Source organism: Rhinopithecus roxellana, chromosome 20 (genome assembly GCF_007565055.1).
Source record: "Rhinopithecus roxellana isolate Shanxi Qingling chromosome 20, ASM756505v1, whole genome shotgun sequence".
NCBI classification, from domain to species: Eukaryota; Metazoa; Chordata; class Mammalia; order Primates; family Cercopithecidae; genus Rhinopithecus; species Rhinopithecus roxellana.
The window spans coordinates 60,079,018-60,097,204 of record NC_044568.1 but is presented as its reverse complement, the minus strand read 5'-3'; the positions used below and the strand labels follow the sequence as shown (position 1 = coordinate 60,097,204).

Here is an 18,187-nt window from a genome sequence, read left to right as displayed (position 1 = left end):
GTCTCGGCCTCCCAAAGTGCTGGGATTACAGGCTTGAGCCACCGCGCCCGGCCACATCTCATCTTTCTTATGTGAATGATAATAGCTATACTACTCATTCATTCATTCATTCAACAGAACCAAAGTCCTGGGCCAGGAACTGGGTGAAACAGATGTTCTCCGTCTGTCCTGGGGGAATCATAGTTTCCCTTATTAAATAGGCTTATCATAATCATTAAAAAAAAGTGCTACAGCTGGGTGGGGTGGTCACTCAGCACTTTGGGAGGTCCTGGCGGGCGGAACACCTGAGGTCGGGAGTTCAACACCAGTCTGACCAACGTGGAGAAACCCCGTCTCTATTAAAAGTACAAAATTAGCCAGGCGTGGTGGTGCATGCCTGTAATCCCAGCTACTCAGGAGGCTGAGGGAGGAGAAGCACTTGAACCGGGGAGACGGAGGTTGTGGTGAGCTGAGATTACGTCATTGCACTCCAGCCTGGGCAAAAAGGGCGAAACTCCATCTCAAAAAAAAAAAAAGTGCTACAAAGGGAGTGAGCAGTGTTGCACAATGGAGAATAGATGATGAGGGGTGGAGGGAGAGTGACCCACTTAAACAAGATCCCTGGGGAAACGCAGACAGAATGACCTCACACTCCCAAGCCATCCATTCCCTAATCTCCAGAACCTGAAGATATGTTTGTTACCTGACATGGCAAAAAGACTTTGTAGAAGTGATTAAGCTAAAAATCTGAGATGGGGGATTATCCTGGATTATCTGGGGGCCCCATGGAATCACAGTGATTCTTGCAGGAGGGAGGCAGGAGGGTTTGGGTCAGAGAGCCAGTGGTGGGACAAGAGAAGCAGAGTTTGGAGTGATGCCCTTGCTGGAGGGACCATGAGGCAAGAAAAACACACGTGGCCTCTAGAAGCTAAAGAAGGGAAGGAAATAAATTCTGTCCTAGAGCCTCCATGAGGAATGAAGCCCAGCCCTGCGGACGCCTTGATTTTTGGGCTTTTAGAACTGTAAGATAATACTTTCGATGTCATTTAAGCCACTATATTTGTGGTCATTTGTGGCAGCAGCTTACAGGACACTAATATAGGTGGGTTTCACAAGGTGATGGGTGAGACCTGAAAAGCAGGAAAGAGTGAGCCATGGAAAGAGCTGAGCAATAGGGATTCAGGGAGGGGAGCAGCATGTGCTTTGGCTCCAGGTAGATCTGAATCCCACGTGGGATTCCCTAAGAGGAGGCCAGAGTGGTGGAGAAAAATACAGGGGCGGGTGGAGAGGAAGGCAGCGGCCAGATCCTGGGTGTCATGCGTGTCCGCATGAAGAGACCACCAAACAGGCTTTGTGTGAGCAACATGGCTGTTTATTTCACCTGGGTGCAGGCGGGCTGAGTCCGAAAAGAGAGTCAGTGAAGGGAGATAAGGATGGGACCGTTTTATAGGATTTGGGTAGGTAAAGGAAAATTACAGTCAAAGGGGGGTTGTTCTCTGGTGGGCAGGAGTGGGGATCACAAGGTGCTCAGTGGGGGAGCTTTTTGAGCCAGGATGAGCCAGGAAAAAGGAATTTCACAAGATAATATCATCACTTAAGGCAAGGACAGGCCATTTTCACTTCTTTTGTGGTGGGATGTCAATGGTTAAGGCGAGGCAGGGCATTTGCACTTCTTTTATGATTCTTCAGTTACTTCAGGCCATCTGGGCGTATATGTACAAGTCACAGGGGATGTGATGCCTTGGCTTGGGCTCAGAGGCCTGACATGGGGGACATGTGCTCTGCTACAAGGGTTTGTGATAAAGGATTAATTTTCTTAATTACTGTATTTTGCAAGAATCAATACTATTTTTTTCTTTTTTCTTTTTTTTAGACAGTTTCGCTCTGTTTCCCAGGCTGCAGCACAGTGGTGCGATTTCAGCTCACTGCAACCTCCACCTCCCAGGTTCAAGCAATTCTCCTACCTCAGCCCCTCAAGTAGCTGGGATTACAGGCACCCACCACCACACCCAGCTAATTTTTGTATTTTTAGTAGAGATGGAGTTTCCCCATGTTGGCCAGGCTGGTCTCGAACTCCTGACCTCAAGTGATTGGCCTGCCCTGGCCTCCCAAAGTGCTGGGATTACAAGCACGAGCCACTGTGCCCGATATTATTATCTTTAAAGTAAAATTAGTAATGCATCTGTTCTCAAGATATCAAGATATTGTTATCAGGACACTCCCAAGTCTGAGTCTGTTTAGTAAACATTATCAATCTGTTCCCTTAACCATAAGCATCTAGAGGCTAGGAATATCTAACTCTCTGGGGATGCGGCCAGCAAGTCCCAGCCTCGTTTTCCTACCCCTCACTCAGGACGGAGTTGCTCTGGTTCAAATGCCTCTGACAAAGGTGTCAGCTGGGGCTGTGGTCTCAACTGGGGAAGGGTCTGCTTCCAAGGTCTCTGTGGTTGTTGGCAGGATTCAGTTCCTCACCAGCATTTGGACTGAGGGTATCTGCTCCTCACTGACTGTTGGCTGGGATCTGCCCTCAATTTCTTGCCATGTGCACCTCTCCATAGGGCAGGTCACAACATGGTAGCTCAAGTCATCAGAACAAGGAAGCGTCAAGAGTTAGAGAAAGAGGGACTGCAAAACGGAAGTCACGGTCCTTTACTACCTAATTTTGGAAGTGATATATCATCACTTTTGCTCTATTCTGTTGCTTAGAAGCAAGTCACTAGGTCCAGCCTACATTCACGGGGAGGGGATGAGTACCAGGCAGTGGGGATTCCTGACAACCATTTTAGAAGGTGTCTGCTCTAATACATGAACATTCCCGGTAGGTAGTAGCTATGTGGAAACCCTTTGAAAAGCAGAGCTCGCTACAGAAATAAAAGGAATCTACTGGATTATGTATTAGGGCCAAGACATTTAACAATCATATGACACTATTAGTCCGAGATCAGGGCCGGGCACAGCGGCTCATGCCTGTCATCTCAGCACTTATGGGAGGCCAACTGGGGAGGATCACTTGAGGCCAAGAGTTCACGAACAGCCTGGCAACATGGCAGAACCACATCTCTAATAAAAAATTTAAAAAATTTAAAAAAGCAAAACATTAGCTGAGCATGTAGTGACGCTTGCCTTTAATAATCCTAGCTACTTGGGAGGCTGAGGTGGCAGGATGGCTTGAGACCAGGAGGTCAAACCTGCAGTGATCTGTGATTGTACTGCTTTACTCCAGCCAAGGCAACAGAGCAAGATCTTGTTCCCCCCAAAAACTGGTTGATTCTGATCACTGCCGGGTTGTTCAAGGACTGCATTTAAAAATGCATTTGTATTAAATACTGATTTGATAATATGTTACCAGACAGACACTAAAATTAAAAGGTATCCATTTCTTCTACGTGTTTTATCATATATCCATAGCCCTTTCTAGTTATTTTAGTATATGTGTGTTTTTATGGAGACAGAGATTAAAATATTTTAAATATGCATGTCAGTTCTCATTTAGCAATATTACAACATTTAATTCTGCTGTGCAGTCTTTGTAATTAACTGCATATATCTTTATATTCTTTAACAGTCACATATCATTTCCTTTCAGTAGATAAATGTGAATGAGTCATTGTTTACTTAATCATCCCCTTAACTCTGAGACATGTAAGTTGCTTCAATGTTTTGCCATAAAAAGCAATACTGTAATTGAGTATCTTTTGTGTAATAAGTTTTTTTCCCCATAATTTAAATTATGTCTTTAGGATAAATTTCCAGAAAAGCAATTAAAATACAAACATTTTAATAGCTGTGTCAAGTTGTTACCCAAATGTGTAGAAGGCTTCGGTTTTCATACAAGCAAACACTGCTCTATCAATCAGCCACAGGGTGAGTTCCTCAGAGGCAGGCACTGTATCTTACTTTTTGTTGAACCATAGCATCTAGGCTATAAGCAACATTTAATGAATATTTTTGGACTGAATGAACACAAATTTTAAATGTTTGAGACTTCAGGAAAAATATTTAGGCTAGATCTATTTAAAAAAATTTTTTTTCTTAATCAAGAGATGTGGCATTTCCATGCAGATTTCGCTGAGATGTGGAGCACGGGCCTGTACCAAGCACCAAACTCCATAGTACCCTTTCTGGATTTCATTTAACTCTCATGCCTTCCTCCCCGACCCCACCCCTCAACAGTTGGAATTCCACATGGCAACAGAATGAGATGCTCAAAATGCAAACTGGATTCTGCCACAACCTTGCTGTTTCAGAAGGTCCCAGGAGACACCTGTGGGCCTGGCAAGCCCCCAACATTTGAAAAGAAACAGGAGGCCCTCTTTTCTGGGGAGAATACTATAATGTTGAGGGGAAACTCCACTTAGATAGAGACAACATTTCCTCCCAATAACCAGAATCGTGAGAATTTTCCTGAGTGCAGTTCAGCCTTGAGTAATGGGTCAATTTAGCCCAACTGTGAGTCAGAGTTAAATAACACTGAAGCAAGCAGGGCACAAATGACCTTCAGAAAGTATCTTTATTGGTCAAAATGTAATCTGACTAAAGCACCCTGCCACCCTGCGGCATGTCACCCTGAGAATTCCAGACAACCTTCCCCCCACCCTTTTTAGAAACGTTCGTCTACTAATTTCAAGAGCTGTCACCCTCAGTTTTTCGACCCAGAGGATGTTTGCACAAGATCGCTGTGTGTGAATGGCACAACCACAATGAAGTTGCACCCGCAACGTCCAACATCGCCTTCTTAGCCACTAAGCTTGAGCCGCAGCGCCCTCTGGTGGTCACTTGACAGTTTGAGTTTTCCAGGCCCTTTTTATAACGGCAACATCTCACCTAACCAGCACCTCTGTTTCTCACCTTGTCTGGCAGGTGAAGGAGGCCATGCAGCGGATTCACGACCGAGGGAACATTGGCAAATTAATTCTGGATGTAGAAAAGACCCCAACTCCACTGGTGAGTGAAAAGCAGAGGAGTCTGTTCAGTTCCACGTGAGAGAGCACCACAGGTCAATCAGGTGCACACACAGGTGGAGTAGAAGGAAGTACAGGTAGCTTGTGGGCTAGTGGAGGAGACCAGGGGTAATCAAATGATTTCACACATGAGGGATTCATGACCAACTGAGATGATGCTGAAAAGGCAAGGCCAGTGCTTCAGTGAGAGCATATCAAAAGCAATCTGAAGGCATAGGCAGGAAAGCATAGCAACAACAGACCTGTCTATTACAGCTGCTAGCTCTTGGGGGAAACTCCTGGAAAATTTCAATAATTTCACATTCATGTTCCTAACAGAATGATGCCAGCTGCTTCCGAGATGCTCCCTGATGGTTCCACTGATTTTTTTTCTTTCAGAGAGAGAGAGAGAGTCTCACTCTGTCACCTAGGCTGGAGTGCAAGTAGCATTGTCTCAACTCACTGCAGCCCCTACCTCCTGGACTCAAGGGATCCTCCCACCTCAGCCTCTTGAGCAGCTGAGACTACAGGAGATCACTGCCATGCCCAGCTAATTATAATAATTATTGGCCGGGCGCAGTGGCTCACGCCTGTAATCCCAGCACTTTGGGAGGCCGAGGTGGGTGGATCATCTGAGGTCAGCAGTTCGAGACCAGCCTGGCCAAGATGGTGAAACCTCATCTCTACTAAAACTACAAAAATGAGGTGGATGTGGTGGCAGGTACCTGTAATCCCAGCTACTGGGGAGGCTGAGGCAGGAGAATTGCTTGAACCCAGGAGGCAGAGATTGCAGTGAGTCATGATTGTGCCATTGCACTCCAGCCTGGGGTACTAGAGCGAGACTTCATCTCAAAAAATAATAATAATAATAGAAAACAAAATAAAAATTAAAACATAAATAATAAAAATATAATTTAAAATATTATCATTGCTATTTTTAGAGACAGGGTCTCACCATGTTGCCTAGGCTGGTCTCGAGCTCCTGAGTTCAAGCAATCTGCCTATCTCAGCCTCCCAAAGTGCTGGGATTATAGGTGTGAGCTACCACACCCAGCTGTGATTTTTTTTTTTTTTTCTTTTACTGGGACGAAACCCTTATATCCCAGGGATACCACCAGTTCTCCCCAGGGCCTCTCGAGGAGGGACTATGTAGTGGTGTGGTCAGTGCACACACCACCCGACTCCATGGATTCAAAACCCTGAGCCCCTGTTTATGACCTGGGCAAGTTACTTGACTAGTCAGCTTTGATCCCCTGTCTGTAAATTGGAGATCGGTAAGTTCTTACTTAGAATAGCATTCATAAAGCATTGTCTGGTATGTACTAAGTTCCAGGTCATCTTTGAGACGGAGTCTCACTCTGTGGCCCAGGCTGTAGTGCAATGGCACGATCTCAGCTCACTGCAACCTCCGCCTCCCGGGTTCAAGTGATCCTCCCACCTCAGCCTCCTGAGTAGCTGGAATTACAGGCACATGCCACCACACTCACCCAATTTTTTTTTATTTTTTTATTTTTAGTAGAGGCAGGGTTTCACCATGTTGACCAGGCTGGTCTCGGACTCCTGACCCCAAGTGACGCACCTGCCTTGGCCTCCCAAAGAGCTGGGATTACCGGCATGAGACACTGTACCTGGCCCTCCTGAAGGCTTTTATCCCTGAGACCTAAAGAAACAACAAGACAGTAGAGAGTGGGTATTCAGAGCAACCACGTGGTGGAAAAGAGGCCAACGGCCTATCTAGATGGAAAAGCAGACTTGAAGGAAAGGGAGCATGTCGTCAGGTTAAACAGAAGACATGGAAACGCAGGAGGGATCCAGTGAGGTCATTTTAGGGCTAGCACCTGATAAAAGAGGAAACAACTCAAGCTCTGGGCTCCGCAGGATGGGTCGCTGTCCACTCAGCAGGTGTTGGAGGAGGGGGATGGAGGCGCCTGCAGAGGTGCTTTCTCCTACTGGAATGACCACTTCTTTTTTTTTTTTTTTTTTTTTTTTTTTTTTTTTAAGATAGAGTCTCATTCTGTCACCCAGGCTGGAATGCAGTGGTGTGATCTTGGCTCACTGCAACCTTCGCCTCCCAGGTTCAAGTGATTCTCAGGCCGCAGGCTCCAGAGTAGCTGGGATTACAGGTGCACACCACACCACGCCCGGCTAATTTTTGTATTTTTAGTAGAGACTGGGTTTCACAATGTTGGCCAGGTTGGTATTGAAATCCCGACCTCAGGTGATCTGCCCGCCTCGGCCTCCCAAAGTGCTGGGGTTACAGGCATCAGCCACCGCGCCCAGCCATGACCACTCTCAGCCCTCACTCAGCCCTGAATCTGCCCAGCCAGCACGCTGCAGGAGATGCACTGTTCCTCTAGAATAGTCTGGGCTGTAAAGCGTATCGGCAGCACCCAGGCAGGGGAAGTCGATTGCTATTGGCAGCTCCAGAAGTGAATTTCCTGGGAAGCACTAAGAGTGGAGTCTCTCCTGGGCAGAGCCTCCTCTTGATGAGGCTGGACCAAAGCAAAAGTCGGAACTCATCCTATGATGTGTCATGAGGTCAGAGCAGAGGCAGAACTGCTGCCTCCAGACCCCACAGTACCAGAGGGCAGCCCTGCCCCAGTCCTGGCCATCAGACAAGTGCCCCAGAGAACAGGGGTGGCCTTTCCTGAAGGCAACTGACCTCTGCTGCCCTTACGGCTTCTGTGGTCACATCACCTCAGGGTCTCACTTTCCAATGCTGCAGAATGGAACTAACAATAATTACTACTATTGCTACGACTTCATAGAGTCGTAGAGAAGATTAAAAGAACCAGTGTCTGTGAGCCAACTGGCATATTGGTGACTATGGATTATAATATACACTACTAAGGGACAGCTTAGTTGGTTAGTTCTTCATTATCCTAAAGCGCTTGTTTGCATACATACCTAGTTGTAGGGAAGAAAACTGCAGAGACCTGGTCCTCCCCTGTGGTATCTATGGTTCGGCAGGGGCAGATGGACATTGGTCAATGAGCCATTCATATAAATGGGACATTGCAACTCTTGATCAGTGCTACAAAGAAGAGGTATTGGGGCCATGAAAGCTCATAATATGGAGATTGTTCCAGTTAGGGAATTCTGCAAAGGCTTCCTTGAGGAAGTAGGATGAGCCCTAAAGGAAATGTAGGGATGAACTGGGCAGAGAGGGTGGAGGAATGACATTCCAGGGAGAAGGCACTGCACATGGCATGGCCAAGGGGGGAAACCCAGCTTCAGGTGAGACAACATGGAGTGAGCTGAGATTCAGGGGCCAAATTCCTGTTTATCAGAATAGGCCGTGAGGCAGCCAGGGATTCTAGTTTGGGAGATCTGGGGTCCAACCTAGATCAGGAGCTAAGAACAGAAAAGAAATCTGAGGCACACACAGCTCACATAGGGGGATGTTAATGGACATTTGTTCTGAGCCTCTCTCAAGTGCCCAGCCGTTTGCTAGACTCTTCAGATACATTGCTCCATCTTCTTTCACCTGGTTCTTGTAACAACTTTATAAGGCAAGTAGATTTATCGCCACTGTCATGATGGAGGAAATGAAGGCCCAGAGGGGTATTCATAACTATGCCAGGTACCAGTGGTTAACAAAAGAAAAGAACCAAGCAAAATCCCCGTCTTCCCAGAAACTATATTCCAATGGGGGAACAGAGACCAAAAAGCAGATCAATACACCTTTGTTCTGGTTGCTGTATCTGTTCTTCCTAAGTGACGGCATTAAGACTTCAACTCTGGGGGTCTGTGCAGCTGACGCTCTCAATACCCCTCCCATCTCCTCTTGGCGCTCGGGTCCCCTGCACTCCAGGGACTTCCTCTTGTGGGCACCTGCCCCTCTCTGCCTGAGAGCTAACTCTCGTCACCAGAGCATGCTTGAGTTTTGCACAGAACCTGCATGGGGTACAGGGAGATAACTCACCTCCCCTGAGAGCAGTCCTTAGCCATAAAGTGGTTTCCTCCTCCCTCAGAAGGGGCAGCTCTAAGATGTGTCCCCCAGGGTCTCTCAGCGGGTCCCCAGCAGGACTGAGTCCCACTGCCCACACAGGAGCTGACTAACTAACATCCCCTGCATTGGATTCTTCCCCTTTTCACTCTCATTTCTTCACTCCCCTGCTAGTGCTTCATGGGATCATCTCCCAATTCCAGATACTGGCATTCAAATCCTTATCTCAGCACCATCTCTTGGGGTCCCCAACATATGACAGCTAACCCTGCACTGCCTTCCAGGGAAACAAGCAATCCTAGCCCTAGCCCCCAAGTCCTCCCATGGGACTCTGTCAGAGGCCCAGAGATGATGGGTCCGGGTTGCATAGCTCTCAGTAACATCCTCTTTTGAATTACAGATGGCCAATGACAGCACAGAGACCAGTGAAGCAGGGGAAGAGGAGGAGGACCACGAGGGAGACAGCGAGAACAAGGAGCGGATGCCCTTTATCCAGTAACCCAGGACCCAAGTGGGAGAATGTGAAGGATGGTTTGGAAGACGAGGACCCGGCTGAGAAAACTCTTCTGTGCCCCAGTGAACAAATGCTGTAGTCCAGTGCGTGTCGTGTTTGTCTGCAGTCAGCTGAGCTAAAAAGCTGTTGATCACTGTTGTTTTTTGAAATTAAGTGCCAATCCCATGCCATGCAGTATTATGTCCCTCTTCTATCTCTGTATTACACACTCCCCTCTCCCCTGTATCAAAACCATCCATCTGTGGGTTCTTCTTGACAGTTCTAGAACAGCCTTGCAAATTAATACAAGCCCCAGGCCCAATGCCTAAGAGACCAGACATGGGCAAAGACAAGTTTGGATGGAAAGGTGTTATCACAGAGCCCCGTTCAGCTCCTAGAATTCTTCAGGCCAATGACACTTTTTTGCTGCTGACCACCCATGCCTCTGATGAGAACACTTGCTAATTTGACCGGCAGAAAGAGAGTAGGCCAGATGTTTTCATAAGCCCACAAATTTAGAAACTCTTTTAGTAGTACTTTTTCCTCTCTCCATTTAAGAGACGACTATGGTCAAAAGTTTGAGCCATTCTCTTCTACCCCTTCAGTGTTTGACCCTTTCACTGGCTCTTATCCATAAACACAGGGAGGCAGGTATGGATTTTTCACAGAAGACAATGGGTCAGCATCATGAGTTTGAGGACCTGCTGTGAAGATTTATCCTCCAAAACATCTCATGAGCAGAATTCTTCCTGCTCCATATCTATTTTGATTTTAAGAGAACACCACATACGAGATGCATTCAGAAGTCATTCTTGAGCATTGTTGGTGTTTGCACACTTGCCACCTGCATTACCAATTCTGTAAACTTGAATTTCTGGGGGAAAGTGACCACTTTGACCATGCGTGGATTTCCCAAAGAGTTTCCTTGTGGACCATAGGTGGAAAAGTCAAGGAGCATCTCCTTCCTGGCCAAAGCATGTCCCAACATGTAACAAACTCTAGTGATATAAAAGGTTTATATTCAGCATCTGATGCCAGATGTATAGTTCCTCCCCTCCCATATATAAACCCCTGGTGTAGAATCTGCATCGCCCCTGCTCTTGGGAAACCAAGGAACAAGGCCACCTGCTCACACACCTTATTCAATTTTTCAGCTCCTGAGAACCCCACCCCCATGTCATTTGACTGCACTTGAGAGGTGAATATAGTTACCCTCGAGAAAGAGAAGGATCTCAATGTCTCCCCCCAATGGCGTCCCTCACTCCCTCATTCCAGTCCTTTTGGCTAAAATGGTTAACTATCACTCACAAACCAATCTGGAATCCCAGGAGCTCACGGGATTAGTACCCCAACTTTGTGTTCTGAAAAACATCAGAGGGCTTTTACATTGCCCAGTTTCTCCACCAACAAGCCTAAGGGTGGACCCAAGCCTTTCCCCAGGTGGTAGGAACTGAATGCATCTTAGCAATTACCTGATTTCCAGTCCTTTTGTAGCAAATGTCACCTCATTCGTGTTCTTTTTTCCTATCCTAAGCTTAGGATGATGAGTTATGTATACCAAATATTTATCTGAAGAGTTTCTCCCCATTGTGAATGTGTATGTAAAATATGAAGACAAGAAAGGGTGCCGTCATCTGAGGAACCAAGGGATGAGAGTATCCCAAAAGAGGACACCAACATCATTCTTTTCTTCCTACTCCAGGACTCACCACTATTCCAGTTCTGGGCCATTTACAGAGATAATGGGGCGTTTATTCCCCTATTACCTTTGCTAAGTGCTATATTATTGGCTGTTTCTCCCGTAACCTTGCTGAAAAGGGGGTCTTGGGGGGAACTGTCATCCAAGTGGCATTCCTAGTAAGTTGGGCAGAAATGACATTTTCCAAAGCTGAAGGAGTGAAGACCCATTGGCCATATTAGGGTTCTCCGTCCCCAGGGGACGTGGAAACTCAGCTACATTCAGAATTCACATTGCCTTTGTTATGACCAGAGGAGAGGCATAAAAAGGTACTCCCCACCCCACCCCCAAATCTGGGTATGGTTGTGTTTTGTTTAACTAGCAAAGTTAATCCAGTAATCACAAATTATGCCAGATGTAAAGAAACCCCTTTCAGAGTACAGAATGAGAACACTAGAGTTTGACCAGTAAGACTAATTTCTGCCATGAAGAACCGGGGGACTCAAGTTAATTGTTTAACATACTCTCATTTTAAAGCACCTTCTTTCCTGTCTGTTGATTGTTTTTTCTGAAGGAAGTGTAAAGAATGTCTCAGTCTGCCTTAAAGGAACTGTGAAGGCTTCTCTGTAATTTAAGCTTGATTGAAGTGAACTGAAACATTGTCTAATGTCTTCGTGGCTTTAGAGCTTTTGTTATATTGTGCCTACAAAGCAAATTATGTTTACATAAAAATATAAATAAAGTATTCAGCATAGCAAAACCTTGCCTGGCATCTGCTATTCCACATAAATCATTGCTGGATAAGCAGTTGCACTATTTTTTTTTTTTTTTTTTTTTTTTTTTTTTTTTTTTTTTTTTGAGACGGAGTCTCGCTCTGTGACCCAGGCTGGAGTGCAGTGGCACAATCTTGGCTCACTGCAAGCTCCACCTCCCAGGTTCACACTATTCTCCTACCTCAGCCTCCCGAGTAGCCGGGACTACAAGCACCCACCACCACGCCCGGCTAATTTTTTGCATTTTTAGTAGAGATGGGGTTTCACCGTGTTAGCCAGAATGGTCTGGATCTCCTGACCTCGTGATCCACCCGCCTCGGCCTCCCAAAGTGCTGGGATTACAGGCGTGAGCCACCACGCCTGGCTGCAGTCGCACTATGAAATATGCAATGAATGGGGAACTGAAACAGGAAAAGTTAAAAACCTAATGGGAGCATGTCCAGATGAGAAACTAAAGACCACACGGAGAAAACAGGGGTTAAGAGGAGAAAAGCCTTTAAAACCATGTTCAGGTTCCCTCAAGCTAGAAAGTAAAACCATGAGGTAAAAAATATATATATATATATTGAAAACATATGGGCCAGGCACAGTGGCTCATACCTGTAGTCCCAGTATTTCGGGAAGCTGACGCCAGTGGATCACCTGAGGTCAGGAGAAAGCCTGGCCAACATAGTGAAACCTCATCTCTGCTAAAAATACAAAAAGTAGCTGAGTATGGTGGTATTTGCCTGTAATCCCAGCTACTTAGGAGCCTGAGGCAAGAGAATCACTTGAACCTGAAAGACAGAGGTTGCCATGAGTTGAGATCACATCACCGCACTCCAGCCTGGGTGACAGAACGAGCCTCTGTCTCAGAAACAAAACAAAACCAAAAAAACTATTATATGATCATGATGACAGTGATGATACAGGTAACGATAATAGAATAACAATAGGCCGGGCATGGTGGTTCTCGCCTGTAATCCCAGCACTTTGGGAGGCCAAGACAGGCGGATCACGAGGTCAGGAGATTGAGACCATCCTGGCTAACATGGTGAAAACCTGTTTCTATTTAAAATACCAAAAATTATCCGGCCGTGGTGGCGGGTGCCTGTAGTCCTGGCTACCAGGGAGCCTGAGGCAGGAGAATGGCGTGAACCCGGGAGGCGGAGCTTGCAGTGAGCAGAGATCACGCCACTGCACTCCAGCCTGGGCAACAGAGTGAGACTACATCTCAAAAAAAAAAAAAAAAAAAAAAAAAAAAAAAGGCTAGGATAACAATAATGCCCAATGTTTATAAGGCAACCTACTATATGTAGCTAAAAACTGTCCACATATTAATTCATATGCCTTCCCCACAGCCCTAAGAGGTAAGGTCTATCATGTCCACATACAGGTGACAAGATTGAAACACAGGGAGCCTGTGCCCTTTCTAAGATCACATGCTACTAAGTGAAAGCTGGAACTCACCAATTTCCAGCCATACTTTTGCCACCACAATTCATGCTCTTAACCACCTGATCATGCTACCTTGAACCTTAAATAAGGGAAAAACATAACACATTTCAAATGAGCGATCGCTTGTTCACTTGAAACCCTTTAGGGGTTCAGTTTTCTCTGATTTCAAGGATATGCGTGTAAATTTGTCTTGCTTCGTAGCAAATAATATGCATGTCCAGAAGCATATTTACCTTTCTAACCTTCCATACAAGTGTTTGGTGACATACTGATTTTGAAACTCACATGTCTCATCAATAGTTTTCATTTTCATGATCTAAAATCCTCAGGGTTACCAAAGAGATACAAAAAACTAAAGATCTACCAGCTAGGGTTTCACAAAAGAGGAATTAATGGCTGGGGAGGGTGTATAGTGTTTTACCATCTTTCTCAGCAGGAAGTCAACAAAACAGGCCTATGTCAATAAAACACCAGATATATAAACCAGAATTGACAAAGCAGAAAGTTAGTCACGCCCTCAGTGAAATTCTTAGGAAGTTCCACGCTACTAACTTTGTTTTTTTTTTTTGTTTGTTTGTTTTTTGAGACTGGGTCTTGCTGCATTGCCCAAGCTGGAGTGCAGTGGCACAATCACAGCTCACTGCACAATCGACCTTCTGGGTTCAAGCAATCCTCCCACCTCAGCCTCACAAGTAGCTCAAACCATAGGCACGTGCCACCATGCCCAGCTAGCTTTTTAATTTTTTTTGTAAAGACAGAGCTCTCCCTATGTTGCCCAGGCTGGTCTCATACTCCTGGGCACAAGTAATCCTCCTGCCTTGGTCTCCCAAAGTGCTGGGATTATAGGCGTGAGCCACTGCATTCAACGTGTGTGTGTGTGTGTGTGTGTATTTTTTCAGACCGAATCTCACTGTGTCACCCAGGCTGGAGTGCAGTGGCATGATCCTCGGCTTACTGCAACCTCCAGCTCCTAAGTTCAAGTGATTCTCCTGCCTCAGCCTCCTGAGTAGCTGGGATTACAAGCACATGCCACCATGCCTGGCTAATTTTTATATTTTTAGTAGAGACGGAGTTTCACCATGTTGGCCATGCTGGTCTCTAACTCCTGACCTCAGGTGATCCACCTGCCTCGGCCTCCCAAAGTGTTGTACATTCTTATTTAAGGCTCACGTTCTCTGTATGAATCCCATGGCTGCACCCAGCCAGTGTTTGTGCACTGTCACATTTAAAAATGGCTCAGCCACCAAATCTAGAAACTAAACAAATCCACATCTTCACTTTTAACTGGAAATGGGAAAGAGGTCTACTACAAATTGGAAATAATTTATTTTGTTTTGTTTGAGATAAGGTCTCGCTGTCACCCAGGTGGAATACAGTTGCATGATCTCTACTCACAGCAGCCTCCACCTCCCAGACTCGAGCAATCCTCCCACCTCAGCTTCCCCAGCAGCTAGGATTACAGGTGTGTGCTAACTTTAATATTTTGTAGAAACAGGGTCTCACCATATTGCCCAGGCTGCTCTGGAACTCCTGGGTTCAAGTGATCCTCCCACCTTAGCCTCCCAAAGTGCTGGGATTACAGACGTGAGCCACCCTGCCCAGCCCAAATTAATTTTTAAAGGTTTGAAGGAGGTTAGGGTAGTAATATTTAAAACGCCATTTGGGGCATAGGAAACATTTGTGTATGAGCAAGGAAGAGAGAAATTTGCGGAGCAGAGAATAGAACAGCGTAGCTGAAATACAAGATTGTGGGGAAGGAGTGCAGCAGGAGATAGGCATTATGGGAAGTCAGCACCAGATCTGGGGGCTGTTGAATACCACTGGCCCTGGTATGTATTTTATGCTTACAGCACATCTCAACTTTGACTAGACACACTTTAAACATTCAGGATCACCTGTGACCAATGGCTACCATTTTGGACAGGCAGGTGTAGAGGAAGGGCAGGAATGGACTGCAAGATATAAACGTAGCTTTAAAGATGCAATGGGAGAGGGGATAATGAAGATGCAAAGTAGGGAGGGAATGGCAAGGAAAGCAGACACAAAGGAGGCGACGATGCTTGAGTAAAGCCATGAAAGATGAGCACATGTCATCCACGAGAATAAGGTACTTAAAGGACACAGGATAGTGCCTGGCATGCAGCAAGCACTCAGTAAGCATTACTTCTCTTTCCCTACCCCCATTTGTCAATGCCGGGAAGAATGGGATGCTTGGGAAAAATTCAGTAGCTTCTTTTTTCTACTTTTTTTTTTTTAAACAACAGAGACTATATAGATCTCAATATTTTGCTTCCAGATTTGTTTGTGGGAAAGAATAAAATAAATGTTTTGGTATTCTCTGCCATGAGCAGAGCTTCTATTGCCAGCCAAGCAAAGACGCTGGGAAATATGTTATTCAAATTGGCATCCAAACACCCAAACAAAGAAGAAACTCAGACAGGGGCAACTGAAACATCAACACAGCACAGGAGTGCACACTCACGAACAACTGTGCAAGAGCAGAAGCCTTGGAATCTTCCAAACTAGACATCGAACTTGGGGAATTTGCTTGGTGTCTGAGCTTTCTCCTGCTACAATGGAGCAAATCATATTGTACATATTCTAGAAGATCAAATGTCACAGTGTAGGTGTAACCCAGCTGAAATCATGATCCACAATTCCAGTCGAAGAGCCAGACAACAAATGCCTCCAAAACCAGGTTTCTCCACTCATTCATACACTGATCAAATGTCTACTATGTTACCGACATATTACTTTTAGTGTCTTAACTGCAAAAATAAGTGCATAGCCCCTGCCATTCAGAAACTCAGTTTAATGATGTGGTAATAAATAAGTTATTCATTGTGCAAATGGCAATTTGTTTGTAGAGCCTGCCTTGGTACTGGGCATTTATGTGGGCTGAGTGGCAAAGAGGCTATAATTGATGAGAAATGTGTATCAGGAGCAGACAAAGAGAGCCATCTAGGACAAGTAACTATCATTAGGTACATCAGTGAGGAAGTCCAGGGTAGTTTCATGGAATGGTTCATGGAATGGTTCACTTAACTACTGTATCCATCAAGAGAAAAGCTAGAAAATCAATAGGACTGGATTATGGAAATCCATGGATTTCACTTCAAGGGTTCTGGATTTTGTACTAAAAGAATAATTCATTGAGGGATGAATCAAGAGATTGCTAGAGAGGGTCTCATGTAAGAGAAGACCATGGGAAATCTTCCCAGAATGAACTTTACTATTTCACTTGGTTCAGCTGTGGGAGGTGGAACAGAGACAGGTGCCATATTGGAATAACAGTTCTTCGGCCAGTCTCCCAGCACCCATGCATTGTCTATTTACTTATGAGATAAGGTGCCCATGGAATAGGCATGAATGGGAACAAGAGAACTCCTCTCCATTTCAGGAGTTGTGAGACAAGGAGGCTGGTGGTTCTTTTTCTGGGGATATGGGACCTCTTCTCCATGGAAGTAGAGGCTCCTGGAAAGCAAATCACCATTCATGAGAGTCAAAACTAGTGCAAGTGACCCATGTGGCATACTCACAAACACTGACACTCAAAGATTGGAACGGTTTTCAAAAATGTGCCCCAGCTCAGAGTTGACAGATGTCCATTGAGTGGAATTAAATCGAGACCAACCATGGAAATGAAACTAACATTTGCTGAGGATTTGCTACTTGCCAGGCATTTTATACATACCCTCACTGAATCGTGGCAGTGCCTGGAAAAGCAAGCATCATCCTCACTTACAGATAAGGACCCCGAATTTCAGGGAGGTTAGGTGGCCTGCCCTTGTTCACGCAGTCGGAAAGCAGAGGCTCTATATGACAGAAGGGCTTCTCTCAATAGCTGGGAGATGGTGAAGGCCAGGAGTTCCAATAACCTCCTGGCAAAGAAAAAGAACCTTCTCTTTACTAGCTCTAGTGTGAATCAAGGTGCTCTCAGGAAGGCTCTGATTAGCCCATTCTGGGTCATATGCCAGCCTGTAAAACAGTCACTGAAGCAGCGGGGTGGCTATTACTTGGCCAGCCTGGGTCACACAGCCCTGGTAGGTTCCAGCAACCTGATTGACAAGACAATCAGGACCATGTCAAGCTGCAAAAGGATCCTCATAGGAAATGATGCTGGATGGTTCAACTATGTCCACTATAGCTACAGTATATGGAATACTCATTGCGTGCCAGACACTGTTTGAAGCCCCTGTAGCAATCACCACTGACACCCACCACATGTTGTCTTGGTGCACTAGAGTTCACCTCAGCTATAGATAGTTCCTGGCATGGGGACAGCTTTCCACATCAAGCACCTGCGCTGGTCTTTCTTCTGTGCCTGCAGGCTTCCTCCAACACCACAGGGCACAAATGCATGGGGGTCACCCAGAATTACTGTGGTGTGGGGCAAGGGGTAGCTTCAGCTAGTGGAAGATGGCAGCTGGTGGACAAACGCCAAGATTTCCCACCTTCTAGTCTCAGAATTTGGAGGTGTGTTCCACACCTCATTCTCCTACTCCTGCTTTCTGAGATCATATTTCCAATAAACTATTTCCATCCAAGTCCTTGTCTTGAGGGATTCTATTGTGGAACCCAAGTAAAAAAAGCATTTTACATGTCTTTACTTGCCAACTACCCCCAAAAACCCTATAAAGTAACTGACACTATTTCCATTTAACTGATGACAAAATGAAGCACAGAAAATTAAAATAAAGTGCCCAAAACTACACAGCTAGCAACTGAGTTTCCAGAATTGGGGCCTAGAAACCTAGCCAAGTTCTCTCGAATGTCCAAGTCACTGGAAACATGCATTATGGCTTAAGCTGGAAAAATTATTCAAAAGCTAAGCTAGTGTCATAATTAAATTGACTTCTGGGGCCAGCCCTTCTCAGTCTTTCAAAAAGCCTGCCCAAAGAGTGAGAAGGGATTATTGCTATTTTCCTGGTTCTGGAG

At 45.6% G+C, this 18,187-nt stretch overlaps 1 protein-coding gene across 1 annotated transcript in view; it reads left to right on the top strand.

Moving 5' to 3' along the window:
* VAT1L (vesicle amine transport 1 like) overlaps positions 1 to 11,802 on the top strand; it is a 190,815-nt gene extending 179,013 nt beyond the window's left edge. Inside the window, exons 8-9 of the mRNA XM_030925629.1 lie at positions 4,840 to 4,923; positions 9,269 to 11,802. Coding sequence (XP_030781489.1) covers positions 4,840 to 4,923; positions 9,269 to 9,367 — 183 coding nt within the window. The 3' untranslated portion in view covers positions 9,368 to 11,802. The remainder of the gene's footprint in view (positions 1 to 4,839; positions 4,924 to 9,268) is intronic.
* Positions 11,803 to 18,187: the final 6,385 nt, after the last annotated feature.